The 26,623-nt window shown below is 42.3% G+C and overlaps 7 protein-coding genes across 22 annotated transcripts in view; 3 read left to right on the top strand and 4 right to left on the bottom strand.

Annotated features, from left to right (window-relative positions):
* Positions 1-1,776, top strand: part of LOC6546158 — a 42,292-nt gene extending 40,516 nt beyond the window's left edge. For both annotated transcript variants that reach the window (XM_026976753.1, XM_001973516.3), the window contains 2 exons: positions 16-109; positions 1,481-1,776. In XM_026976753.1, coding sequence (XP_026832554.1) covers positions 16-109; positions 1,481-1,510 — 124 coding nt within the window. In that variant the 3' untranslated portion in view covers positions 1,511-1,776. The remainder of the gene's footprint in view (positions 1-15; positions 110-1,480) is intronic.
* On the bottom strand, positions 1,637-4,052 carry LOC6546157 (zinc finger protein 337). 3 transcript variants are annotated; one of them, XM_026976755.1, is made up of 5 exons: positions 3,667-4,052; positions 3,088-3,613; positions 2,657-3,034; positions 2,436-2,601; positions 1,637-1,652 (listed from the first exon to the last, which is right to left on the bottom strand). In XM_026976755.1, exons 1-4 carry the CDS (start codon positions 3,963-3,965, stop codon positions 2,467-2,469), a joined length of 1,338 nt encoding a protein of 445 aa, XP_026832556.1. In that variant the 5' UTR covers positions 3,966-4,052; the 3' UTR covers positions 1,637-1,652; positions 2,436-2,466. The 3 variants fall into 3 exon arrangements, with proteins under 3 accessions (XP_026832556.1, XP_026832555.1, XP_001973551.1); XM_026976754.1 differs by lacking the exon at positions 1,637-1,652 and adding an exon at positions 1,804-1,907; XM_001973515.3 differs by lacking the exon at positions 1,637-1,652 and adding an exon at positions 1,857-2,311.
* Positions 4,053-4,334: 282 nt separating this feature from the next.
* On the top strand, positions 4,335-6,938 carry LOC6546405 (COP9 signalosome complex subunit 3). Its single transcript, XM_001973514.3, has 9 exons — positions 4,335-4,550; positions 4,664-4,912; positions 4,970-5,232; positions 5,291-5,485; positions 5,556-5,732; positions 6,107-6,238; positions 6,296-6,478; positions 6,549-6,616; positions 6,677-6,938. Exons 1-9 carry the CDS (start codon positions 4,496-4,498, stop codon positions 6,690-6,692), a joined length of 1,338 nt encoding a protein of 445 aa, XP_001973550.1. The 5' UTR covers positions 4,335-4,495; the 3' UTR covers positions 6,693-6,938.
* Positions 6,939-7,092: 154 nt separating this feature from the next.
* Positions 7,093-8,563, bottom strand: LOC6546404. The gene has a single exon (XM_001973513.3). The coding sequence runs from the start codon at positions 7,616-7,618 to the stop codon at positions 7,415-7,417; it is 204 nt and encodes a 67-aa protein (XP_001973549.1). The 5' UTR covers positions 7,619-8,563; the 3' UTR covers positions 7,093-7,414.
* A 90-nt stretch (positions 8,564-8,653) lies between these two features.
* On the bottom strand, positions 8,654-9,914 carry LOC6546403. The gene is made up of 2 exons (XM_001973512.3): positions 9,466-9,914; positions 8,654-9,415 (listed from the first exon to the last, which is right to left on the bottom strand). The coding sequence occupies exons 1-2, from the start codon at positions 9,773-9,775 to the stop codon at positions 9,048-9,050; spliced, it is 678 nt and encodes a 225-aa protein (XP_001973548.1). The 5' UTR covers positions 9,776-9,914; the 3' UTR covers positions 8,654-9,047.
* Positions 9,915-9,962: 48 nt separating this feature from the next.
* On the bottom strand, positions 9,963-26,609 carry LOC6546402 (cAMP-dependent protein kinase type I regulatory subunit). 12 transcript variants are annotated; one of them, XM_026977233.1, is made up of 6 exons: positions 26,523-26,609; positions 25,839-26,463; positions 12,710-13,069; positions 12,259-12,633; positions 12,050-12,189; positions 9,963-11,973 (listed from the first exon to the last, which is right to left on the bottom strand). In XM_026977233.1, exons 2-6 carry the CDS (start codon positions 26,010-26,012, stop codon positions 11,889-11,891), a joined length of 1,134 nt encoding a protein of 377 aa, XP_026833034.1. In that variant the 5' UTR covers positions 26,013-26,463; positions 26,523-26,609; the 3' UTR covers positions 9,963-11,888. The 12 variants fall into 12 exon arrangements, with proteins under 12 accessions (XP_026833034.1, XP_026833035.1, XP_001973547.1 ...); XM_026977234.1 differs by having other exon boundaries at positions 12,050-12,186; XM_001973511.3 differs by lacking the exons at positions 25,839-26,463; positions 26,523-26,609 and adding exons at positions 16,599-16,758; positions 17,796-17,948 and having other exon boundaries at positions 12,050-12,186.
* On the top strand, positions 22,495-25,768 carry LOC6546400 (histone-like protein 18C). 2 transcript variants are annotated; one of them, XM_026977237.1, is made up of 3 exons: positions 22,495-22,518; positions 24,727-25,062; positions 25,125-25,768. In XM_026977237.1, exons 2-3 carry the CDS (start codon positions 24,769-24,771, stop codon positions 25,497-25,499), a joined length of 669 nt encoding a protein of 222 aa, XP_026833038.1. In that variant the 5' UTR covers positions 22,495-22,518; positions 24,727-24,768; the 3' UTR covers positions 25,500-25,768. The 2 variants fall into 2 exon arrangements, with proteins under 2 accessions (XP_026833038.1, XP_001973545.1); XM_001973509.3 differs by lacking the exon at positions 22,495-22,518 and having other exon boundaries at positions 24,687-25,062.
* Positions 26,610-26,623: the final 14 nt, after the last annotated feature.

Genomic DNA, 26,623 nt, shown 5'->3' with positions numbered 1-26,623 from the left:
CCACATTCGAAACAGGAAAATCAAACGCAAGCTGCGCGGCTCCTCGGTGCTGCAGACGCGACTCAAATCGCTGAGCTCGATGGACACGGCCGTTTTGGATGAAAAGGAGGTGATTTGCTGACAAAGCGACAATTCTGTACGTTACGTGGAGATCGATCGTGTCACCACGGTCTGATGCTCGACGGCCAGTAACGTGCAGAATTGTGCCCCGGAACAGAAACAAGTATCGCCACCACAAGTCAACCAAGAAACAGAAACCACAATTTCAACTGACGCGAATGCGAAACGCAACAATGAAACGATAAAAAGAGAAGAAAAGGCAAATCTTTTTCAATATCAAAACCAAACAACCAGAATCAAAATCGTTCACCTGTTTTTTAAACTGCATTTATACGAAAGCGTATCTGCTACAGATCGCAGATCGCAGGATTTTGTTGATTCTATTTGTATTAATATCTATTTTATAGATCGAAAGACTCAGATGACCCGTGTTCTCCTGGTTTTTAGTGTCGCGCAATTTTATAAGCAATTTTCTAGGGCTAGGATTTTTCGTATGTATTTTCGATATGATTTCCCAAACTTGACCCACAAAAAACAACACACTGTACATACTAACGATTGCGTAGCACAGGACGACGAGGACCAGAAATCGGACAGATATGACCAGTTATAACTTCCACTATGTTCGTGTCTTTGGTTCTTACAGAGTACTCATAAACCTATGTAGATACAACTGTTTCCTAATAGCCTTTAAGTGTATCGTACTATGCTAGTCGAAACCGACAAATGATGATCATGGAAACGAGTTTAGATGGGGAAGAGTTAGTTTTTTTGGGGAATGTTTGAGAAACTCACACAGCATTTATTATGCGGCGCACAAAACAAAAAGTAATGAAATTAAATACAAAAAAATAGTAAAAATCCAAGGGAGTACGCTGATGGAAGGGAGATGATTAATCGACCACTCCCAGAGTAGATCGTAAGTGGAACATGTTTTACATTTTAAGATTGATGGATGCATCGTAAACGTAATTTAGTCGCCAGAGGGACGCAGTGGTTAGTCGAATATGTCAATATACATAGAAGCTAGATGAATTCGTTAGTTGTTTAATAGACGTTGTAGTGATCATGGATAATATCAGCATAATCAAAGCTAAATCAAGCCAACAATTTATAGGTATCTCGTCGTATTCAAAGTACTCCAAAAACCCAGTCGAATCGAAGTCATTCAGAACTCACGCCCATTGTTGTTAATGTTGTTGTCTCCAAAGTGCACAGTTCGCTTCATGCCACATCATCTAGCGCCTGCTCCCTCACCACCAAAACCAAACCAAACCAAATCAGATCAGTTCAAAATCAAAATCAAACCAATCTTTGCATGGTTATCCTCGTATGTTGGCTCTGGGCTCAATGGCAGCTGACTTAATCGAATCCTTTTCTATTTTGTATTCTCTCTTTGAACATCCCTTTTGTGTCGAAGAAAAAACCCGTCGTTGAAACCAAGATCTAAGGCTCGGGGATCAAAGCAATGCAAAATGCCCGGCCTGGCAAAAAGGAGGGAGCAGGGATCAGGGACTCGGAAAATACAACACAGCAGAGTGTGAATCAGTCGAAATGATATTTTTGTTGAAACTCTTCTTCCTCTTTAAGAACTGTAAATAAAACAAATAGAAGCTGTATGATATTAACAATTTTATACTGAGTGTTTTATTTTCCATTTTGCTGTACTACTCAGTTGCACTCTCATAGTGAATATGTTTTGATATTCGAATCAAACTCAGACAATAAACGTTCAAATCTATTTTATAACTCGGTGGTAACTTATTTTCATTACTATAGCGAACAAGATTACAGGAGGTGCATAACTTTTGGATTCTCCAGATCACTTGGTCTGCGAAGTCCTGCAGCTGATTAAATGCAAGCATAAAGAAATATGTTAAACTAAAGTGAAGCTCAACTACTGAACTAATTAAAATAAATATTAAAAACTTAAACAAGTTATTAGCGAAACTGCCCAAATGAAAACATTTCTGTCGTAACATAGATTTAAAAGCGCTGATCTTGAAACCGAACTGAAACCGGATGATTATCGCTGGCAGAGTAGATTTTTAAATTTTAAATTAGTTTAAAGTAAAGCGTAATTAAACGGAACACGGTAAACCAGCATGACTAAATAATTCGAATGTTGAACAAAAAAATCATATCAGATTCTAAAATGATATTAAAATTAAATGGAAAACTGAACAACTTAATAAACAAGCATTTAAATCCCCAAAACAAACAGCATGAGAACATTATTTTATACAAAACTCTTTACAGCGCATTGGACACGCCCATATACAACAAATGGAATTGTAAATAAATACATGTGACATAAAAATAAAAACCCAAAATAATCAATAAAAAAATGGGAAGTAAATCAAATCAACGCTTACCCTTAATCAACCAACTTAAAATGTTATAATTTTAATCCTTTAAATACGTGGGGAACTGAGTATCTTCAGAGGGAGGAGCTGGTATGGTAACGCCACCCGTATCCAAAGCTGGTTCATGGGGTAATGAATCAACGCTCTCCAACGGCATAAAACAGTCAACTGATATCTGCAAAAAAATTTAAACTAAGCCAAAAGTTGAAAGAGTAGATGAGAAGACTCACCTCCCCGTTCTTGTCGCCCACTTTACGAGGATACTTGAATCCAGCGGCACGTGCATCCATAGAATCCTCACAATTTGTGATCAAGCCCTGTCGATGGTCCTGTTTGTGGGCTTGTAGTCGCTCTGCATTAATGGAGCTGAAGCTGCAAATATCACAGCATAAGTCCCGATAGGCTTCTGCATGATTGAGTCGCATGTGCCGCTTGAGAGCATTGGCTTGAATACAGAAGTACTCGCATTGACTACACTTTAGGCTGCTCCTTGTGTCTTGGCTATCATGACGCTGCCGATGCTTGTGCAGGACACTGGGATCGCGAGTGGAGAACTTACATTCCCCACACTGCAGAGGCTTTTCGCCGGTGTGCTGACGCATGTGAATCTGGGAAGACAATTAGGAGACAGACGGCTAATTTCTATTTAAACTGAACTTACTATTAAGCTAGCCTTCCTGGCCGTCTTTTTGCCACAAACATTGCAGATAAATGGCTTGATTTTGTTGTGAACAGTCTTCACGTGTTTGGAGAGAGTTTTGCCATTAACGAACTTGCGATTGCAAATCTCGCAGGTCTTCTCGGCATAGTATTTGTTCCTCTTTGAAGCTGGCGACTGAGCAGCAGGTTGCGCGGTAACATCCGCGGACTGTTCCCTTAGCTTCCTTCTTCGCTGAACGGCTGCCAGTGAGCGGAGCACCCTGGGTCGCCACTTTTTGTGAACCTGCATGTGGCGCCACACGAGAGCGGATATGGGCGACTTGTAGTTGCATTCGTTGACGGGACACTCCAGTAGATCCACATCCACCTGGTGGGTTTTCCACAGGTGAGCCGAGCACCGCCGCCAGTTGGGCAGTTCCATTCCACATTCGCAACAGGAAAAGGTGCCGCCCTTGTGGCAACTGGAGTGGAGGTTCATTTTGGCAGCATCTTGGAACTTGAAGGGACATTCCTTCCCAAAGGAGCACCTTTAACGAACCTTTTTGTCAGAAGCTTTTCGTGATAATATGGGCATACTTACGGTTCTAACATGTTGGCCCTTAACACTAGTCGAAAGTCCTTGAAAGGCATGGGCTGCAGTTCGCTTGGCGGAGGTTCAAAGTCCTCCGATTGCTCCACAATGGTTTGTTTATCCCGGTTGATCCTGCCGGCTGCAGGTTGTTCCGCAGTTGAAATCTTCGCAGTTTTGTTTTTGACACTGGGCACCGGAATGGGCTCATAGCCATGAAAGTATACGAGATGTCCTCGAAGATCCTCCTGGAGATCATATTGACGAAGGCACAGACAGCACACATATACGATACGAGCAGAATTATCCATTTTATATTAGTTACATTTTGTTTTATGATATTGATCAACAGCAATTCATTACATAGCAACAAAGTGCTATCGATAATAAGGAGGACTATCGCGGGTGTATATCGAAATTTAAATAAGTTGCTTTAGAACAATTTTTTTAAATTGTATAATCTAAATAATAAACATGGCATTACGCTTGTTTCTTGTTTTATAAAACCAATTTGTTTCAAACGCCAAATTTTCGAATTAAAGTGCACATAAAATCAACAAGTGGCATAGTTCTTCAATTTGTACGCCTGTTCTAAATTTTCCAGCTGAGTATTAGTGCTAAAAGTTATAGATGGCGTGACATTGCAAAAGCCAGTGTACAACAACGCAGACTTTAGTCCAAATTAAATCGATAGTCCTAAGCTGAAAGAAATCGACAGACCGAATATTCATCGTTTTTAGTCCCAGCTCTATTTAGTCGGCAGTCATTTGTTATTTCGCGAAATTATTGTTCGCAATTTTGCAAGTTAATAGGCCAAAAAGTAGTCTCGGAGTTACCTAAAATGGGCAGCGCGCTGGAAAACTATGTGAATCAAGTGCGCACACTGAGTGCGTCAAGTAAGTTGCCCGACCGGCGGACCCCGATCCCCAAGAAACCGGAATCGTTGCCGCCTTTGTTTTGATATTAAAGCTATTCACAACTGACTTTGCTGTCCGGATCTTCATCACAGGAAGCTATCGGGAGCTGGCCGAGGAGCTGCCGAAGTCACTCTCCCTGCTAGCCCGCAACTGGAGCATCCTGGACAACGTGCTGGAGACTCTAGACATGCAGCAGCACTCATTGGGCGTGCTCTATGTGCTCCTGGCCAAGCTGCACAGTGCGTCCACCGCGAATCCCGAGCCGGTGCAACTCATCCAGCTGATGCGGGACTTTGTGCAGCGCAACAATAACGAGCAGCTGCGCCTTGCGGTGTGCGCTTGTGAGACATGAATCTTCCATTCCAAAAGTAACCAACAACTAATCACATATCCCACAGTCTACGAAACATGCCATTTGTTCACCGAGTTTGTGGTCCAAAAGAACCTTAGCATCCTGGGCGTCCGCATCCTTTCGCGCGCCATCGACCAGATTCGACTGTTAGACACCCAACTAACTCCCATACACGCTGATCTCTGCCTGCTCAGCCTGAAGGCGAAAAACTTCAGTGTGGTGCTGCCGTATCTGGACGCGGACATCACGGACATCTCCACCGTAGCAGCCGAGTGCAAGACGCAGCAGCAGCAGCAGTCCCAGCACGCGGTATTCATGGTTGAAAATTCACTTCTGGACTATGCGAACTCATAGTTTCCGTTTTTAGGATGCCAACAATGATGCCAAGTACTTCTTGCTGTACTTCTACTACGGCGGCATGATCTACACGGCGGTGAAGAACTACGAGCGAGCTTTGTACTTCTTCGAGGTCTGCATCACCACTCCGGCAATGGCCATGTCTTACATCATGCTGGAGGCCTACAAAAAGTTTCTGATGGTTTCACTTATCGTCGAGGGCAAGGTGAGTTTGCCAACAATTATTTACTTTCATATATTAGTCTCTTAATCTGGAAATCTTATTTCGGTTGCAGATAGCGTATATACCAAAAAACACACAGGTTATTGGCCGTTTTATGAAGCCGATGGCCAATTACTACCACGATCTGGTCAATGTGTACGCGAATTCCTCTAGCGAAGAGCTGCGCATCATCATACTCAAGTACAGTGAAGCATTTACGCGTGATAACAATATGGGACTGGCCAAGCAGGCAAGTATTTCAGACTCTTTTTTTTTTTGTTTGTATTTAACTTGTATTTTCTTGTTTCCGTATATAAGGAGGTCAATAAGAAACAGCAATATTAAAAAAATAAAAACACATGAAAACAAATATAGGCCTCCTCAAGGTGGAACAGTACAAATCGAACTTTTAATTTCTCACCGTTCCAAATTAAAAAATATATATATATATATAAATTTAAATTTATGCGGAAGTTTATCGAAAGAAAATGCCTAAAATAAAATTAGTTCTGGTTCAACTGATATTAAATGAAGGCTTTGCTTTATTCTAAGCAACACAGATTTTTAAAAAGATTATTGGCACAACCATCTAACAATGAAATTTCAATATTGTGCATCCTTTAGGTAGCCACCTCCTTGTACAAGCGAAACATCCAGCGGCTAACTAAAACCTTCTTGACCCTTTCCCTGAGCGATGTGGCCAGTCGTGTCCAACTGTCCAGCGCAGTCGAAGCCGAGCGTTACATTCTCAACATGGTAAGGAATTGTCTTGTTCGATTATTCTATTTATTCCAATCTTATACTTCATTGCAGATCAAATCGGGTGAAATTTATGCCAGCATCAATCAAAAGGACGGTATGGTGTTGTTTAAAGACGACCCAGAGAAATATAACTCACCGGAGATGTTCCTCAACGTGCAAAACAATATAACACATGTTCTGGATCAAGTTAGGCAGATCAACAAAATGGAGGAGGATATCATATTAAATCCAATGGTAGGTTTTGAAACTATTGTAAGGTTATTAGTTACGGACTATATGTTACTTGTTAAAATCCAATTTGTAGTATGTGAAAAAGGCTCTTGGCAGCCAGGATGATGACCTAACGTCGCAGCACCCAAAGACTTTCTCGGGGTGAGATTTTGAATATAAACGCAGCCGGAATTGTTACATTACATATTTCCTCTTTTACAGTGATCCCACAGATTGATGATGCCACTGCCGCAGAACCACCAGCAGCCCGCTGCTATCATTTCTACGCTCATCAAATCACCAAGCCCGTTTACCAGATCTTGTCGAAGCCACGAGGCCCTGGGCCGGAAAGCTGACGACTCATGCAGTCCGTACTCATTCAGCTACCACAACAAGAAACTGCGCTCTTATTGCAAATTTAAAGATGAACATGCTATTTTAAATAAACTATGTATAAATCTATGACTAAGTCAGGGATTCCTTATCACGCCTTTGATTGACTCACAAATTATATGTCTCGATAATGCAACGATAAGGTTGTTGTGCCTTTTCTACGCATTGATCAGGCGACGTTTAACTGCCCGGACGGAACGGTTAAGTGCTTTGTACTTGCCCCCAATCTACGTTAATTGCATTTGTTATCGTTTACATTATTTTATTTACAATATCAATGTACATGTAACCTAACATTAGGGCGAAACGAACAATTAATTGACTAGAGGACCAGCGCGTTTAATGTAGTTAATTTCTACTCGTAAGCCTAGTTTCGTGTATTTACGTCTAATTGTTTTATGTTAATATATCAAGAGGCGTCTAGGTTTTGTGGTTCGTGCGTGACGGTGGCTAGCAGTTGTCGTTCCTCGTACATCGCTCCAATCGCCGAATTAAAACCGGAGCTCCGACTTCGGAATGAGATTTAAGATTCTCGCGCCTCTCGTAGCCAGCTGCGCTGCACCCATCCTAACCGGTTTTCATGGCGTCTAGCTCCATAATGGAGGTCTTCAGCTGCTGTGCCGGGGAAACCAGACCCGATGATACCTCGCCGTTGAGACTGCGATGCAGCTTGTGGACCACATTGACCAGTATGAAGCACACAATGAGCACCAGTAGCGACATAAAGACGTAGGCCAAGACCAGCGGTGCGTCCGAAATGGGATCCAGCATGGCGATCGGTTTTTGGATACAGATGTATATATACCGAAAGTATGCGTCTTGAAAATTTGTTGTGACTTTGTACTCGTTTCCCCGTAAAGAAATGTGAAAGAGTATAGTCCAGACAGCTCAGGTTCAGGTAAAGAGACGGGTCGCAACGCGTATGTTAATTAGCCACTTGAGCATATATAGCATGTATATGATATTCTGGAATTGTGACCGCGTCGGCGTTTCGTGTGTATGTCGCTTGACACCTGCCCGAGAACTGAAACGAGCCGAGAGCGTTAAATGAATGGAACTTTGCTTGGCATTACGTATACGCTTCGTTGCCAGACTGTTGTCGCTGTAGATGTTGCTATACGTTGTGCGTCCAGTTTTGACTTTGTTTTTGTTTTGATAGGCCTCTTGTGCAATACAATCGTTAATTTGTGCCAAGATTAAAAAGCCTCCAGTTTTTGGAGTTCCTATCGACTGAGAGCCGCTCTTTACATCTGGCAACTTTTCGGGAACCAGCTTTATTTATAACTCATGCAGGAATTCCAGTCGCATTCATATTCGCCTCGCAATCAAATCAACAACGCTGTCTTCTTAATTGGCCGCCTCAATAAAGAATGAAATGGCGTCAAACAAATGCTTGGGGTTCCAGTATCGTGGAGGTGGCGCGATCTGTTTGGGGCCTAGTCATTTCGGCAATTAGGCATGATAGCTGGTCTGGAAGAATTTTCAAGTACTGATAAGGCATAGTCAGAATGATAAGCGCCGAAAAACGCGGACCCCACAAGTTCAGTTTGCGTGCCATGGGAGTAGGAAAAATTAATGGCGTTTCTTAGCTAAAATTGGAAATCAAACTTGGGTCGTACGTCAAAGTATCACCTTACCCAATTCCCCAGTCCGCATTTTATTTTAAGCACCATAAATTATAATGTAACGTGACAAACTGTTTGTGGCAGATTAACTAACAAGCTGTAAACTTCTGATTTGTTCGACGCTTAAAAAATTCAAAGAATGTTTCTTTTCTTCAATAAGTCATTAAATGCGTAGTTCAGTGCATGCAGAACGAATGGAAAATTAAAATTGATATTGAATGCATTAATAAGAAAAATAGGCTGAAAATTTGAATTTCCTGCTGTAGTAGCTGGTAAATACTTAAACCCAGAAAACAAAATAGAAATAAAAATTAACACTGCCCTGAAAAGTGGCGCCTACACCTCTACTCGACCATACATGTGCACGCCCCTGTTCCGCTGGCTTTCACCTTCGTTGTCACGCGATTATCGTAAACTAGCGTGGGCTCAGTCCCACAGTCCCCGACCCACTGAACCACCCGTCGACCCTGTAGCCTCCAGCTCATTGATCTTTGAATGGAATTTAATAAAACAAGTTATACCGCAAAAGCTGGCTAGAACAGCGGACGCATGCCCCTATCCAATGGCCACACCCTTTAATCCGGTATCCGGGAGTTCCGTCGTGAGGAGCCAGGTCGGCAGGCGGCGGCGTTATCCGTGCACCGGGCATCCTGGTTATCCTTGGCCTCCTGAATCACGTCGTCGAGGGTCAACTGTGTCCGACTATCAGGCCTCGCGTCCGGCCGCCTTTGGGTGCACTTGAGCATGACTTTGAGGCGCGGGATCTTGGAGAGGTGGTCATAGAACCGCACTATGTGTAAGGACCCAGGCCTCGGTTCTGCGGCAGCACACACGGGCTGATCCCGGCAGTTGCACAAGAAACTGATGGCCTTTCGGCTGGAGCTCACATCGAACTCGGCGCTGACCAGATAGCAAGGCTCCAGGGAGAGAACTATACGCAGGACTAGAGAAAGAGAGTAGGCCGAGCAACTGTCTCACTGGCACTGAGCTTACCCGAAGAGGTCTCCAAGATCTGGGACCTGTTCTGAATCCAAACGGAGCGTAAGCTCGGCTGGTTGGAGCGTGGACTGCGGAGCGAGGTGTCCAGGTATTCCCGTATGGTCATCGCATGATTGGAGTGACGCAGACCCAGGAGCTGTTGGCGTGAGTTGCCGGGCAAAGCGGCCAGAGGCAGGTTGTCGTAGACGGATACATAGATCTTGTGGCTTATATAGACCACCACGAAGCACAGGATGACGATTAGCAGTCCGATGAGCAGGTAAGTGAATAGTGTGGGTATAAAGAAGATGGCGTCCAGAAACATGGGGTCGCTGATCCGAAAGTGCTAGCTCACTGACAGGATACGCAAATCTACAGAGAGGGTTACGGGAATCCATGGGCGGAGCTTCGATTCTCTTGATTTTTGCAACATCTATGTAAATGTATTTATTTCGTAGTTTCTGTATTTTTTTTGTTTATTTTTTGTTGTTTGTTTTGTTGTCAATTTTTTTTAATGGATTTCTGCCTTGTTTTTTTACATACGATTTTACATTGATAATATTATGCTTGTAATTTAATTGTATTCCTCTCGATCTCCATGCCTCCACTGCCTGCACTTCGGCCTAAAGTTGATTTTTGCGTGCACTCCTAAGCTTTTGCCATTTCCTTTCTTTCTAACCCGCCGGCGGGTTCCATCTACACCCAAATGGGCGTGGTCTGCACACGGCGCAGACCCCTTACAAATGTTCTAGGCTCAACCTTTTGCATTTTGCTCATTTTCTAACAGTGTGTCACAGCTGAAATATCAGCACAGATATTTTCGTTTTAAACTTCTGGCTTTTCTGTAAAACTGTCAAAATTTTAGCTTTATCTCTGCATGTGTGCATTTCAAAATCGCATTATTGAGTTATGATTTTCTGTTTGAGAGTGAGTGGATGAGTGTATGAGTGTGTGCGTGTGTGCGTGTGATGTAGCAACAGCTGTAGATAATGTTTCATGATCATCGAGCAGATATAAGCTTTATAAATATATACACACAAATCGTTTTGTTGGCTGCGTTTTTTTCTGAGTGTTGTAAATGCAACTTCTCGTTTGGGTAATATTCATTAGTTCACACAGATACACACGCACACTCACCCAACACACACGCAAACCCATACTCTGCGACTTAAATTGTTGTAAAGTTATCTTCTCGTTAGCTGGCAGTTGTTGGAAATGCCTAGTACATTAGTTTTGTAATTTTAGGGATATTCCAAGAAATATGTATAATCAATCAATTATAATTTCAAATTTTTAACTATCATTACTTGATCAAAATTATTGTACCGGTTTTTTAAAAGCCCAAAACTCCAAAAATTACAGTCTTACAATACAAGAAAATAAAAGAATTTTCTAAACATGACATATGTACAACTTTTGAAGAACGGAAATACCTCTTTGATAACAGTTTAACCTAGGCATTCGCTGTGCTCAAGCTTAAATTAGTTATTTAAAAATCATAAAACTATGTTAAGATTACGAAACACCTTTCGATGAAGAAACAAGAAACATGTGGGAAAATCATGAATTTTTCACTGATTTTAATATTTAATTAAAAAGTTAACGGCTCGCTGACTTCGTGTGCTAAGCGTTTACTTTTGAAAATAATTTACTAAAATTAAAATTACGATGGTTCATAATTGCTGCCGTTGTGTGTTTGCTACAACGAATCATATAAGCGAAATACAATTGTTTCATTCATGTCCTATTATTTCCATGACTTCATTCCTCGTATGAGAGTGTATGAGTTCGTGTGTCTGTGTTTTGTGCCTGTGTGTGTGTTTCATTTTCGTATGATTTAAGTTATTACACACATATTCATCTTGTTTATTTCTTTTTTAAAAAACATTCAGATGTCTGTTGGATATTTAATGAAACGTTTTGAGGAGGCAACATGTCCCATAGATTATACAAATGGGCTTTCTTTTCTAAATAGCCGAAGAACTTGAAAGAAGTTAAGAGAATTAAATAGATGAATACGGGGAAAGCTGTCTCCGATATTGGGGGTTGCGGAGTGTGGAACTTCCCGCCGCAACCTTGCACAGAGACACACACATACACTATTATATAACTTCAGCACAACATACAGAATTGGATAATTAATATTTGTTGGCCCTCAGCTCCCGTGCACTCTGAATCTCCGAAAGAGTTGAGAATCCAATGGCTCTGTGACAATTAATTTTACACACTTATATAGTTTACGACTTCATGTTTATGCTGCTGAGCGTTTGTTTTTGTTCTCTATTTATGTATCCAACTATTTCCCATCGACTTCATGTTGGTTTTCCACGTTCGCTGCGTTGTTGTTTCTGTTTGTTTTGTCGGTTGTTGTTGCTTTCTTTGCTGCTGCTGCTCTTTGTTGTTGATTTGTTGTAGTGGTTGTTGTCGTTGCTGCGGCCTTAAACGGACAACGATACGAAACTGTTGTACTGCGTGATGTTGCGTTTGAGTATGTCGGCGCAGGGTCCCAAAACGCGTTCAAATCTGCGACAGAACCAAAAATGTAAGGTCATTAACATACACCCATCTATTTGTCTAGCACTCTAGCCACCGCCCTTACCTCGCCCGGTCCAGTTTGACGCACTTGAGCGGCCCGCGAGCCACAACAGTCGCCGCACGGGGTCGGTCCAAAAGCAAAGCAATCTCGCCAAAGTAATCGCTGCTACCCAAACGGCCCACCTCGGCGGGATCCTCGCCCTGCTGATTAGATAAACCATTTGATTAGAGAGACTCTTTTCAGGTGTCCCAAATCTGATCACGGTCACTCACCTCAGAACGCTGCTGCAGCACCACCGCACAGCCCTCGAGGATGATGTAGAAATCATCGCCAGCGGCTCCCTGCTTGACAATCGTCTCACCGTCATCGAAGGAGCACGTCTCCAGAGAATCGGCCACTGTGAGGCGCTCCCATTTGTCCAGGCTCTCCAGAATTGACACGCGCGACAAGAACTCCTCATACATCTTGCGCTTGCGGATGGTCGAGCCCATCAGGATGCGGCGGTAGGAGTCGCGGTCGATGCCCCACAGCTTCACATCGGTTTTGGCGCGCACGGTGGCGGCGCGAGGAGTGCCATAGATGAGGGCCAGTTCACCAAAGCTCCCGCCCTCGCTGATGGTGGTCACCAGTTCGGAGTTGACGAAAACCTAGGCGAGATAGTAACATGTTGATAATGATTCAAGACGAAATCAAAGATCATAAAAAGCCATTTCATATACATACATCGACCTCTCCCACATCAATCACGTAAAAGTTGTCGCCTTCATCGCCCTGCTGGATGATATTCTCGCCGGCAATGTGATTCACAGGGAACATGGCATCAAATATATCGGATCGCTCGCTCTCATCCAAGTGGGCAAACAGGACGTTCTTGGCAATCGCCTTGGACAGGGCATTCATCGTCTTGTAGTCCTTGGGTACCACCTTCTTAACATAGTTGGTGGCATCCTCTTCGGTTACGGGTTCGGCGGAGATTCCACCTCGCCTGCGAACCGGCGGAGCTGCTGTCTGTGGCATCGGGCTGAGATCTTCGCAGTCGTCGGGGCTGATTACCTGTCTACTGGCATCCAGTTTGACTTGTTCCTGCCAAAGATAAAAATAATAATATCATGAGAATTTTGGGTTTGGTTTACTGCACACAAGTCTCGATTCATTATCATATTGGGTGAACATTCTTATCAGATTCTTAATAAAGATAAAGGCCATGCTGGGAATGTTGCACGATTTTGCATAGTTTCTGGCCAGTTTTAAGTTAAATATTAGTATAAAGACGGGCTTAGTGATATGTTCTATACATCAAAGCGCAGGTCTAAACTTCTTGCCGAACAAAAAAGTTCGATAGTTTTCTGAAACTCTCTCACTTTATGGAACATCGGTGGTGCAAACTTAATTATCTGCTGCAGTCACTGCCCAAGTGCGTCTGCGATTAAATGCCAGATTAATGTGCGTCACTCTCGATGGATGTATGATAACTGCAACCAGTGGTTGTTCTCTGCAGCATTGTGCATATAGTCCGGAGACGCGCCCGGAAAAGCTCCACCCGCCCACATCCGTAACTCATAAGCTCCATCACTGCGTGGGCAGTCAAAAGAGCCAACCGGGGGAGCTGAAGAGCTTTACATCCTGACTCTTGCTGCGCATTCCGGTGTCCCGAGTCGCGAGTCCCTGTCCCTAAACAAATTTCCAAAGTGCACCCAAAGCTGCAAGGTCCGGCTGTCCAATTGCAGTCCGTTTCCCGCAGTGACGTCAAACCAGTCAAGCAGAAATGGCCAGCTGGCCAAAGATGCTGATTAAGTTGCATTAAATTGTCACTCACTTGTGACTGCAAGTGGCCGCCCCTGGCAGTTATGGCTGCATTTGAAATGCGTTTGGATCCTAGGCCTTTAGGGGTCCTATAAATAGGCTAGTCCATTGCAATTTATTACACGAACAGATGGTATTTTTGTTAGCCAAAGCAGGCATTATATGGATTAAATGTGACATTAAAGATCAGAGCTCAAAGCTGTATGGCATTGAGAATTGGTAAATAGGGCTATTTTATAAAATGGTTCGCTAACAAATTCAATACAACATTTATTATTTATTTTGTTCTAAATCAACGACCATTTCCATTTAATAACATCCCAATAATTCTGTTCCGCCTAATCCTAAAAATATTTTCGCAAAAATCAACATGTTTCCTAGACACATCTAGGCATTTAACATCCAAGTAATTGCACTTGATTTGATTTCCCCATCCGACCGCAACCTCTTGAACGAAATGCTTTTACGCCGTCCATAAACATTGTCGGGACCCACGAAAAACTTCAAATGAAAGACGCTGCTCATAAATTTTTATTGTCTAAACAAACCAAGTACGCATGAATAGTATAAACAAAAATATGAAAACTAAAAACGGAGAATCGCAATTAATAGGTGAGCTAAGCAATTTGCAGGCGATCATGGATTGTAGGTGACGATAACGAACTACTCAACGAATTCCCCGGCCAAACCGAATGTCGTCTCCATAAATTGACGAATGTCTTGGGTGGCTGCCAGTCAGCTGAAGGAACCTGAAGTCAGGTGTCAAAACAGAAGATAATCGAGTGCTGCCGCCCAAAAGCATCAACGATTGGCATACAAATGCCTTTTAATAAGGCGGAGCAAAGCCTTTTTTTTTGCCTCTAAAAACTATAAGTAATACTTAAAAACTACAAACTACCATAATGGTTTAATAAAGGTACTCAAATCAAAATGAGTATGTTTAGTTAGTTACTATCGCTTCCTATTTCCTTAGTAATAGCTTTCTATTTACTAAACTCATTATGTGTAGTTCTAGGTGACTTTACCAAAAATTATACTGCAACATAGTAAACTAACCGAATAATTGAATGAATTATTCGCAACGCCCCAAAGTGCAGCGCTGCCCAGTATGCAAATGGCTCACTCTAGTTTGTCATGCATTCAGCTTACTGGGTGGCAGTATCGAAACACTGCCCTCCCTTTTTGCATTCGCAATACTGCAACTTTGTTTATGGCCGTTTGGCCAGGGACAGCGCCCAGAACAGAGAACCGAGCGCCCAGAACCGACGGCCCACAGCAGAGAACCCGGCAACTGGAAGACGCGTGTGCCAGCGATATGACCGTGACCTTTGTGCAGACGCGGAGTCGGCGCCCAGTCGACTTGTAGCCCTGGCCCTGGCCATGGGGACGTGGCCATGAAGAACACCCAACAACAGCCCACAAGTCAACCCACTGTTCCACCCTTTGACCCTCCGATATTGCTCGCGATTTTCCCGGGGCGGAGCTGCGGTGCTTTCAGCTTTTGGCGTCGTTCCCTGTGACATATTAAACGGAAATCGATTTCGCAAATTGCAAATTGAATCCAATCCCCGCCCGGATGGGTTGACGTTGCGGTCTGGCCCCGCCTGATTGGATGGTGCTCGTTGATTTTCACGTACATAGGCTCTGACTTTAAAGTGGAGTCTTGTCACCAGTCAGCCTTATCAACCAGTTCGCTAATAAAACAGCAAACAACATTTATGGGACTCATGACAAATGCTGCTTTCGATTAGATGACGACCATTGTTGGGGAAAGGGTGGGGCGATGTGTGGAAGGGTGGGTCAAGATGCGACGAAGGTTGGGTAACAATGACTAATTACCACACATTTTCACCTGTTACCAAATCAAATATGTTTAATAATCTTGTAGGGCTGCCAACTAAGCTACAACAATCAAGAGAACACGCTCTAGTCGATTTCCCCCTCCTCTCTGCACAGAAATTTTAAATTTTCCAAAAAACATCAATAGAAAAGTATGAGCGTGACACTTTTGGGCGGTGTCATGTCAACACATGGCAAAGTTTTGAAACAAACTTTACAGCGTGAGCGTCACTAGAATCTGCATTAATCTTCCTTCTAGTTTTTTTAGTTCCCGAGATTACAACGTGCATACGGACGGACAGACGGTCAAAGTCGGATGGGAAACGATTTCTTTAACTGAATACTTTTTAACGAATCTAGTATACCCATTAACCGTGCGAGTACACAAATATGTTTAGCTTCAAATAGCAAAATAGTTGAAATGTAACTTTGTTCCACTGTGATCCCTTACTCAATTGATTACACAAGGGTTTGCAAATACAGCTTTCTGCCTTTAGAAGCAGCTCTTAGCTGGGGAAGATACCTTCAATAGTGGAAAAAAAGAAGGCGGATTACAACGGCGACAATGAAACACTGATGAGGCGGCAAATGGTCCACATGCTGTGAGGTAGGACCCAGAACCTATGCCGTCGTGCATCTCATACATGTATGGTACAATGGTTGCCGCTTGCAATTGTGGACATGGTGGTATTGTTGCATCCATGTGAGCATAAGTAAAGAGGAACGGAGGCGTCGACTTCTGAGGGGGACAGCCCACAGAAAAAATGCGAAAAGCTAAAGTGTAAAATGCATACAATTGTGCAACCAAATACGAAATGTTTGCCTCTATGAGGGTGTATTTTTTAATACTTTTGTTTTGTTATTTTCTGCTTGCATAGATGAATGAGCGCTTATTGAATACAAGTACAAACTAGACTTATGGTCTACAAACTATGACAGCCACTAACAGACTCATTTATTTATGGCAAACCTTAGGCATTCTGTTGTGCTTGTATACGCCTGTGTATTGGTGTTGGTGTTGGTGTTTGTGTCGGTGTGTGAGTGTACGTGTGTGAGTTTTGGTTCTTTAGTTATCCCTGTGTTGGTGCTTGTGCTACTTATGTGCAACAAATTGTGAAAACGCTTCGCTTCTAATATGGACACAGAGAAACAAACAACAAGCAGTAGTAGTAGATGTAGTATTTGGAAAACGCACGTCGCGACGTGGGATTTCAGTGGAAAATCTCGAAGATTTTCACTCTCGGATTTGTAATACCGCTGCTCTGCTGACAAGAAAGACAAAAGCGCGAAGAGCGGACAGAATTATACAGATATTACGTATACGCGGCGTGGACAGGCGAGCAAAAACAGCCGCCAGCAGCAATGACAAATCCAATGTCAAAGTTTTATAAAAATAAATATTCAAAAATGCTCCGAACAGCTCTGAAACAAATTTCTTTAAATTAAAAATACTTTTGGTTGGCCAAAAAGCGGACTTTTGAATAAGCAAACAAATTAAAGGAATGTAAGGAACAACAAAAAATAATCGGTCCTAATGGGTGTGCGGTTGGACTTCAAAATATTGTAAAATACTGAAACAGTTCAGAAATAATTTTCTTAAAATCTCAGAAAAAGCATTAAATTTGCTACATATTAAGTAACCCCCTCAAATTGCTTAATACAAAGAGTCAAAGTAGAAAACACAGCGTATGATTAGTATTGGAATTTTTTAGAATCTTTTTATCATATTTAATATACATAAACAAATTTATTATGTTTCATAGAACATAAAAATAAAAAACAAGCCCAGGCCTTGAAAATCAAATAATCAGTTTATGTTAAGATTGGTATCCCTTGCGTATATTTAATATTAGCGCGATTGGGGCTATTAAAAGAAACCGCCGCGAATTTAATTGGCATAAATGTGCGGGCATGGCAATAAAATATGAAATTATATAAAAAAGAAATCCTAAAAATATATCTATGAGATCGTGCGTCACTAGACCCCCGCGTTCCACACAGAAATATTTCATTTAATTTTTCCGCTACTATCCAATTTAATTTTTCCACTTTGTTCCTCCTTGCTGTGCTGACTGCGACTCTTGCTGTTTTTGCTGCTTTCCTGCCATTTGTAATTGCTTAATTAATTCGATTCTAGTTCATATGGTTCTCGTTTTTGTTTGTCTACCCGCTGTTTCCGTTTTAATTATTTAGTTGCTGTGAGCTCTTCTTGTTATTATTGCTCTTCGACTTGGCGAATGTCTTTTTTCGCGTATTTACAAAACGGAGGCGCGACACAAACTGAAAACTCAATTCGAAATTCGCGTTCAACTTGCGACAATCGACGTTGGCGGCGCAGTCGACGCTGTGCCGACGTCAGTAGCGGCAGCGGCTTCATCTTTTCACACTAGTTGCCTTCACATGTGTTTGTGAGTGTGTGTATTTGTATCTATGTGTGCTGGGTGGGTGGGCGATACCGCTATGCGGCGTAGGGCGGTTGAATTGCCGACCATTTTGCGGTTTGTGGTAGGTTTCAAAGCAGTCGAAAGATCCGCGATGTAATGGCCAGTGGATTTGGTGACCAAATACACAGAAAACAAAGGGTGATGCAAATGTTCATGTAATTTCGGTTCAATTGTATAGGTTTTACCATAAAAAGCATGTACTCCAAAAGCATGTAAATATTCCAAAAACTCTTTCAAGTAAGAAAAAGTATTAATATTCGAATATGAGCATTTCCTTAATTTCCAATTTTAATCCCATTCATTGAAATCACTTATTTGTTCTCCATGTATAAAAGGAGGTAAGCGCAAAAAACAATGCTAAACCAAGCAAAAAGGAGAGAGGGAGGTGTAATGAGCAACAATAAGAGGATTAATTAAGACCGTAAATGACATTGCACAATGACAATTTCAATGCCAATAAAACTTTGAACAAGAAATAACTTAAATTCCAAACTTTGAATTAATATCTGCACTGAGATTTAATGCTTGCTTCTCGATACCACTTTTCCAACTGCAAATCCCTGTGGGCCAACTAGTCATGATCAATAATTGAATTACTCTATCAAATTTTTTCTTGAATTTAATTGTAAAACGTAAGTTATTTCTTCCAGTGCAGCCACAAAGCTACCAATCCCAAGCGACGTAGAGGAAAGTAAAAGTCGCCACAAGCCCACAGAACTATTAAAAAGAACAACCCGCCAAGCAGAAATCATACTCAGCAAAAACAAACTACAACAGAGCAGCTAATGATGGCTAAAAGCAAAGTGGCCACGGGAGATATTTGCCAAAATATTGAATTAAAAGTGGGAGCTCATTTCTCACCCTTCTCTCAGTGTACAAAATAAATCAATTTGAACGCCAGTGCCAAGAAGACAAGCAAAAAACAGAGAAGTGGAAAACAAAGAGAAATCCAAAGATTGTAGGCGGTTTTATATATTAATGTTTTGTGCTCAAGGTAGCTGCGCAAACAAATTTGATTTGTTACGCCAGCGATTTATAGTTCCTCGAGCCCATAAACATGCAAATTCGTTCGCACTCACTTTGATAAATTGTCAATAATAATTACATTAACAATTATGATGTGGATGAGAGCCCGTAGATTTCTGTACTTACACATGGCGTATATGCAACGCCCAAAGGCGAGGGCACAGATTTAGGCACTTGAAGCCATGGCAGCAGGCAGCAATGCTCTCGTTAATGAGAACTCAAGGTGTCCAAGACGCGAGAGCCCTCGAAGCCGCCTAACTGGGATTTCGAGTGGGAGGCTCTGGGCGGGTGTGCGGAACCTTGAGGCAATGCTGGTGGCAAGGGACAGGCTAAGTATGCCAATTTGTGCACCGCCTGGAGAAGACAAGCCTCTCAAGAGAGTCTAGTGCCGACGACAATTGGCTGCATCTTTATAAGTCTGCAGGGAAAGCTGATTCCTCCCCTCATCTTGTGGCATTTCGAATTGCATCCCTCGGCTGAGTCAATGTATATTCTTCCTAGTTCCTAATTTATGAGACAGATAAATTCAAATGTCGATCAGGAAGACCACTACGTGGCACTTGATTTCCCACTGAGTTTTGCTTTGCTCTGTGGGTATTTTTACATTTGTCGTAAGCAAACTTACAGATTTTACATAGAATGTGCAATCTGTTTCTGGCATTCTGTTAATTAGCACTTTTTGTATTCCCGTTAAGGATATACCGCCACTTGTAGAGTAAAAAGGTCCCTTCCAAGATTTCTTTCAGATAACTACAACATTCTTTTTCCTCTTTAGTTATGTTATTTTTTTTTCAACCCTTTTCATTTTGGAATGTGTGTGCACATCAACTTTACGTAATTATTCTCTCTGAAAAAATTAATTATGTATAATAGGGACATTTAAAATTCTTTCATTATCCTTTCCTTTGCCGCTGTGGCTCGTTGGCACTTTAAATTCCTTTTGGAGCCCCAAGCACCCAAGAACTCATTAAATGCGGGCCAAACAAAACATTGGCCATAACTTTCTATCGCTTCACACTTGGATTCACTTTGTCAACGTGCAAAGTTTCCATGGACCTGAGGGGAGGATTGCTCCATCCTGCATGTGAGCAGCAGAATGCGGGAGGCACTAGGTGCACTAAAATGCGGAAAAGCTTTTTGTCTGCTCGCTTCCGGTTCCCGTTTTACGCAGGTTTTCGTGCTTGTATATGGGACTGTGTGTTATAATCGCATTAATTAAAATTTTGCGTTCTACTTGACACAGGAGTAATCCTACTCTCTCGCACTCGCGTGTGCCTTTCGCGTTTTGAGTTTTCCCACATAGCTGCATCCCGCTTTTCCGCCCAACCTCCGGCGCCACGAAAGTTGCTTCAGCGAAATTTCCAATTCAGTGAACTTTTTGTTTTGGCACGCCCCCTGAAAAATATTCCCTATGGTCCTTTACTCTTTCAGAATCCACCAGTTATTTATGCTGGGCGAACCTTTGTTGGCGTTGGCCTGCATAAACATTATTTTTGGGGACACACAAAAGGCGTATTTATACCCCATCGATTCGGGGTTTATGTCAGCCAATGTCCTGCAGAAAAGGACACGCCGCAATCGTCGTCGTCACAGCCGTCAAGAGAAACTGAAACATGCCGCCATCCAGCAAATTGACAGCTGAATACCCCTCAATACTACCCAGTGACGTCAGTGGCCAAGGAAATGGAGAAAAGGTACCCGAGAAATTTATAATTTGCAAACTGTTGCGCCCGGGAACCGTTTTCCTATTTTATTGCCCAAATTATTCACGGACACTCGGATGGAGCTGCGCTTATAAGCCGCCTAATGGATCGGTACCCACACACAGACACAAAAAAGGTCGACACATCCGGCAGATACGGATGCTCGTTTGGCCAAACGCTTTTCCACAATCCAAAAGTATTCTTTTTGTGTGTAGTATACCTTTGTTCGTATTATTTACATACAACTTTTGGATACCCGATAAATGCCGCCCCCAACTCAAGCGTAAAATAAACGATAATTTATTTATGCGAAAACAGAGCTGCGGTAGGGGGAGAAAGGTTCCCGGAGCAGTGGTTATATTACCTTCACTTTACTCAATTATTCACAAAGTTCGATAGCAGAGCCAAAATAGCAAAGCTTTTGTGCCATAATCCCCGGGGAGTACTAATCATAAATCACATTCCCCGGGCCCACTTAAAAATATGACAGAAATTGTTTTTGCACAACGCACATAAAGTGCACATAGGAACGAAATAATCCAGAATAAAATAATAATTTAATTAAGTAAACGGAACATAATTTTGTTCTCCTTCATTTTCATATTAAAAATTTGTATAATGTACATTTGGTTTTCCGTAAGACCCTATTTATATGACATGAGAGAAACATTTAGCCGAGGCTAACAAATTGTATTCCCAATTATACAATTTGTATGGTAATTCATTAAACAGACATCAATACAAGTATAAACTTATATAATTATAATTATTATAAACTTGTAATTTTAAGAAATATCTTAAAAAGAGTATTGCATTTTATTCAAGTGGATAACAGAAAAATTAAAGAATGGCGTTATTGCATTTTTGTATGCTAAAGATTAAAGATACTACATCCCTATAAAAACCAATCCTAACCAAAATATTTACTAAGCTAACCGTTTTAACACTTCGAGTTTTACCCACCATTTTGCTGGTGGAGTTCCTTTCACTTCCGGTTTGGCACTTTTTCCGACCTTTCCAACACAATTGATTGTTGTTTGTCTTTACTTTATGGCCCAATTCGGCGGACACGGGGACAAAGTATCCGGCGTAGTTTTCGGCACGATTCCGCTGTTAATCAGAAGCCGGCGTAAACAGCGCAAACGGAGCGATGACAGCCGTAAAAGTGGCATAAACACGGCCGTTAAACCGGACAATTCGATGATCGGAGCCCCGGAATTCGCGTGGCCATCAATCAGGCAAGAAAGTCGAAAAAGTAACGACCGCAAAAGGTGAATGGTAACTTGTAAATTGAGCAGATAAATTGGCGAAATAACCAAAATTGGGGACGACGATGGGCAACTGACGGTGGCCAAAAAGTGACTGAGACAAACGAAAGGACGAAAGCAAACTCTAGCAGCCACAGACACAAACACAATCTCGACGACGACAGGATGACCTTCACCAACACGCACAGCAAAGGGAACCTCTCTATATATACACAATTATATACATATACGACTGGCCAAAAAGTAAAGTTTTTCGCACACCCGCCCACCCACTCACACATACACTCGCAGTTGTGACGCAAGTCCTGGCGAAGGGAAAAGCTTTCTCGGGAGAAGAGGGCAAAGGTACTAAGGAAAAAGCGAAGGAAGCGCTTTGATTTCGTTAGCCTTCCCTTCGAGTTTCAAGTGCAAACTCGACATTTGCTGACAAAAAGCTGTTCGAGTGGCAGGTAAGCAGTAATACTCTTTTGAAATACGTTTTCTATAAACGTGTATATAGTTCAGGTTACGATATTTTTTAATTTACAGCACTAAACTTTTCCAATGTATAATTTTTGCAAAAGACAAGTAAAGAATGTTCAAACAGATTGTACCAAATTTTGTTTTTGTAGAGGATTATCTTCAGTTAGTTATTTTACTTCAGATAAAATACGTTAAAAAAATATGTTTTGAAATATAAAAAAGAAATTTTACAGATAACAGGCAAAAAATATTAAATATTTGAACAAGATTAGAAGCACAAGTTAATAAAATATTGTCCAACACGAAATGTTGACAATAAGTGCAATTTTGTGATGATAAATCATTAGCCTTAAAATACAGCATACTTTCTTAAGTGCCTTCTAAGTACTAAGTGCTTCTGGAATAAATACTATAAATTACTGCTTGCTTTTACTAACTTGCTAGAACTAACGACTGATTTGCAGTAACAAATCGAATCAGCAAGACACCAATTTAAATTGAAATCAAAGCTTTCTACTATGCGCACACTCCCACACTGCCACACTTTAAATCTATTTCCGCCAAAAGCTTTTCCGCACCGATTCGCAGTGATTCCCACCCGTTTTCCGCTATTGAAAACTTTTCCGACTTTCCAACTTACTTCGCGTTCTCGTTGGCGCTCAAGCTCAAGTTCCTGTTCACGTTCGCGGGCAAGAGTAGAGAGGTGAATCTGCAGACTACGATCGCTGATGGCATCCTCCTCTGGAATTGTGGTGCAGGAGGTGCGAACATGCCGCATGCGATGCACTGCATCCAAACTCAGCCGGTGTTCATGATCATCACGGAGCAGAGCATCAAACATGGCCACCCCGCCATCGATGCTACTTTCGCGCAGAATGCGTCCGCCACGTCCACTGCAATGAGGACTCTGCTGCTGATTCTGTTGAAGCTGATGATGATGGTGGGTGGTGTTCACCACGCCCTCCGAGAACGAACGGATGCGCATGGTGCCGTTGGCATCGGTGGTCAAAGCCACCGAGCGGAAGCGATCGATGACCGCATCCTGGATGCTGTTTACACTCAACTGGTTGCCCATAGCGCAGCGAGGCAAAACAAAAAACAAACGAGCGGAGTGAACTAGGAGGAAGCAGGATGCTTCTGCACGGCGACAGGATGCTAATCCAACTGACAGCGGGTCCGGCATTCAACAGGCAACTTGCCCCAGAGAGTACGACACACATACAGGCGTACTCAAATCAAAGTCGGGAGAGAAAGGGGTGAAGTGAGAGGAGGAACAGAACGATGTGGAAAGGTCCTCCACAGGTGCGCTGCTCTATTTACATTGCAGCATTGCAAACTTTTGCTGCAGCCTGCCTCACAAAATAAACTTTAAAGCTTTCCAATGAACGGAGAGAATGCAGTTCTGCGAAGGAGGAAGCCAAAAATACGGATGCTCCGTGCTCTGAAATCCGCATACAGACGGGTTTTTTTAACACTCCGCTCGAAAATAGACCCCATGATGTATTGATTTTCGTTTAAGCGGCAACCAAATGACCAGCGATATGCCGCTTGTTGCTTTCCAAGGGGTTGAAACCCCGGACAGGATCCTAGTCGCACTGGATAATTTAAAGACCTTTCATCACCAGAATCTCCAGAATTTCCAGTACTTCTTCATTTTTAGTTAACATTATAATATTATATTTGGCACTACTTTTGGAAAAATATTTATTCATTATCAAAGCTATAAAGGTACACTTCAAGTTTTTGAATTGAAGGTACTAGTTTAAAAACAAGGGATAACGTTAACTGGGCTTGCCAGTTTTGGTCCGTTTGTGGGCGTTAGAGTGGGCGTGTCAACGTTCTGAAACTAATTTGCGCTGCGTCTACTACATATACATAGCTTTTATAGTTCTCGAGTTCCCAAGCAGGAAGAAATTATGGAGTAGATCTAGGAAATTTACTTATAAAATAGCCAGCTTAGTTTGAAAGAGGTGTTTATTTTTTAGGAAGCTCAAAATTCATGATCATAGCAGCTGACAACCCTCCATTCAAAACAAATTTTCACGATCACGAGCTGAAACCAGCATACAATCAGTTTGTTGAATTCTTTCGAACAAGAAACAAGTATTTTTTTAAATAATCTGATAAAATTAAGTACAGTTTTTTATATATGTATTTTTCTAAGAATTTTGATTAACAAATTTGTTTGTGAAAAGTTTAAGTTTCGATAAAAGGTTTGGCCATTGATAATTAACAAAATGAGCAGTCTGGAATTCAAGGATAGTAAGCCGGTGGTGGGAACTTCGAAAACAGTGAAATCCTCAAAAGAATCAATTGATGATATTAAATGGGTGAAATCCGTAACCTCCGAAGAATATGAAGATTGCCAAGAGGGAGAAGACAACGAAAACTCGTTGTCGTCGGGCTATGTTCATTTTCTGAGGGACTTTAAGAAGCGCTACGGAGATTATTACACGGATCACCAGATAGAACGGGCAGCCGAAACACGATGGAACGAAATGTCATTCCGTCATCGATGCCAGTACTCTACGGTAAGCTGTAGTTGTGAAATCAAATCTTTTTTATACTATCGACTCGTAATGCACTTCCACAGGAACCAATTGAAACTTTTCATATTAAATCCGATTTGGTAATGTCCAAAAGCGGGAGTAGCCTTTCCAGCTCTAGGGACAGCGAACACAAACTGGTACCTGAATGTGGCCCCACAGACACTTTCTTCGGTGCCTCCGCCACCAAAGGCTATGGATGCACTCCTAGAAAGAGGGAAAACAAGTGTTCAAAGCCTAGGATGAAGAAGAGTTGCGCCAAACCGCGGCCCAAATGCTCGAAGCCCCGTCGGAGTTGCGCCAAGCCGAAGCCAAAGTGCGCCCGTCCCCGGAAAGCATGTCCCCGCCCCAGGAAGGTGTGCGCCAAGCCGAAGCCAAGGTGTCCTAAGCCCCAGAGGTCCAAACCCAAGTGCCCGATGTAATCGGAGGTCCTATCTCCCACACCTATACCCCCCTCCCCTTTTCGGCCATTCTTATTGAGATCAGAAAGCAGACAATTTCCCAGAAAATTCTTATAGGCGTTGCTAGAATCGAAGGACTTGAAGAACCTCCAGTGTTCCCACTCGAAAGGGATGCTAAGTGAATCGGCGGCAAAGAATCTTAGACAAAACCAGGAAGGCCCAAGCTTTGATCCTCGAGGCAACGATAAGCTAATATAGTATTTGGAAATAAAGGTTTATGTCTGATCAAATTTCTACTTTTATTTTATCTACCAATATGATACGTATCCAGTCAAAATCTGAATTGAATTTGGGACTCACCCTCTCGAGTTTCTGGAAGTACTGTCGCAGGAACTGCACGGGATTCTCGGGTCTGCAGACGCACAGCTGGACGATGCAGTCCTTGAGGACTCGCTGGATTCCGTGGGTCTGGATGTAGTGTTCGCACTCCCGCAGGCTCTGCTCCTCCAGCGTTTTGGCCATCATGTAGGACATGTGGTACGGCAGAGGTGGGATGGATTCCGGAGTGGGTTTACAATGAATGGCGGTGATGATGAGATGGTGATGGGAAACTGCTTTTCGAGCGCCGCACTACGCAAATATACGTATGTATGTATATATTGTGTACACAATATGTTTGTGTGGGTGGTTACTGGATGTTGGTAATTTGTATTGCTGGCAAATCGCTTAAAAGCACAGATTTCTTGCCTATATCTTTGGCTGCCGCGTTTGTCCAAATCTTCTGCTTTATCAACCCGTATGCCGTGCACCGCTTTTGCAGCTTTTCCTTGCGTTTTTGGCACCGTTTTGTTCCGTTTTCCACACACACACAGCACAACCCCGTTTTCACTTTCGCAAAATTCACGTTTGCGGACCTTTTTGGACTGTCCTGCTGATTAAAGCCCTTAGCCCCGCACTCCCCCGCAGCATATGGATTGTTCGATAACTGTCAAAAAATCAGTTTACTACGTTTTTTTTATAAAAACTTAACCAATTTTCACGCACGTAAAACGTTGTTGTTTTTTTTGGGCTGCATGTAGTGGTGAGCGTCTCATTTAGTCACGCTCATATCGATAGGTTTCACTTTGCGCAACACTGTTTATCGA

The sequence above is a fragment of the Drosophila erecta genome, unplaced genomic scaffold (genome assembly GCF_003286155.1).
Source record: "Drosophila erecta strain 14021-0224.00,06,07 unplaced genomic scaffold, DereRS2 tig00000021-arrow-pilon, whole genome shotgun sequence".
In the NCBI taxonomy this organism is placed as follows: domain Eukaryota; kingdom Metazoa; phylum Arthropoda; class Insecta; order Diptera; family Drosophilidae; genus Drosophila; species Drosophila erecta.
This window is presented reverse-complemented; position numbering and strand designations above follow the sequence as displayed.

What these genes read in the sequence shown, in the direction of transcription:
- LOC6546404 (XM_001973513.3), bottom strand. Translation starts at nt 7,618, where the DNA reads ATGCTGGATCCCATTTCGGACGCACCGCTGGTCTTGGCCTACGTCTTT.
- LOC6546157 (XM_026976755.1), bottom strand. Translation starts at nt 3,965, where the DNA reads ATGGATAATTCTGCTCGTATCGTATATGTGTGCTGTCTGTGCCTTCGT. An exon ending in CCAGGAAGGCTAGCTTAATA is followed by an intron (nt 3,035 to 3,087) that starts GTAAGTTCAGTT and finishes TTGTCTTCCCAG; the next exon opens with ATTCACATGCGTCAGCACAC. An exon ending in TGGGCGACAAGAACGGGGAG is followed by an intron (nt 2,602 to 2,656) that starts GTGAGTCTTCTC and finishes ATTTTTTTGCAG; the next exon opens with ATATCAGTTGACTGTTTTAT.
- LOC6546403 (XM_001973512.3), bottom strand. Translation starts at nt 9,775, where the DNA reads ATGTTTCTGGACGCCATCTTCTTTATACCCACACTATTCACTTACCTG. An exon ending in GATCTTGGAGACCTCTTCGG is followed by an intron (nt 9,416 to 9,465) that starts GTAAGCTCAGTG and finishes CTCTTTCTCTAG; the next exon opens with TCCTGCGTATAGTTCTCTCC.
- LOC6546402 (XM_026977233.1), bottom strand. Translation starts at nt 26,012, where the DNA reads ATGTCCTACATGATGGCCAAAACGCTGGAGGAGCAGAGCCTGCGGGAG. An exon ending in ACTTCCAGAAACTCGAGAGG is followed by an intron (nt 13,070 to 25,838) that starts GTGAGTCCCAAA and finishes TATCTTTGGCAG; the next exon opens with GAACAAGTCAAACTGGATGC. An exon ending in TTGATGTGGGAGAGGTCGAT is followed by an intron (nt 12,634 to 12,709) that starts GTATGTATATGA and finishes TATCTCGCCTAG; the next exon opens with GTTTTCGTCAACTCCGAACT.
- LOC6546405 (XM_001973514.3), top strand. Translation starts at nt 4,496, where the DNA reads ATGGGCAGCGCGCTGGAAAACTATGTGAATCAAGTGCGCACACTGAGT. An exon ending in AGCAGCAGTCCCAGCACGCG is followed by an intron (nt 5,233 to 5,290) that starts GTATTCATGGTT and finishes TTCCGTTTTTAG; the next exon opens with GATGCCAACAATGATGCCAA. An exon ending in ATATGGGACTGGCCAAGCAG is followed by an intron (nt 5,733 to 6,106) that starts GCAAGTATTTCA and finishes TGCATCCTTTAG; the next exon opens with GTAGCCACCTCCTTGTACAA.
- LOC6546400 (XM_026977237.1), top strand. Translation starts at nt 24,769, where the DNA reads ATGAGCAGTCTGGAATTCAAGGATAGTAAGCCGGTGGTGGGAACTTCG. An exon ending in ATCGATGCCAGTACTCTACG is followed by an intron (nt 25,063 to 25,124) that starts GTAAGCTGTAGT and finishes GCACTTCCACAG; the next exon opens with GAACCAATTGAAACTTTTCA.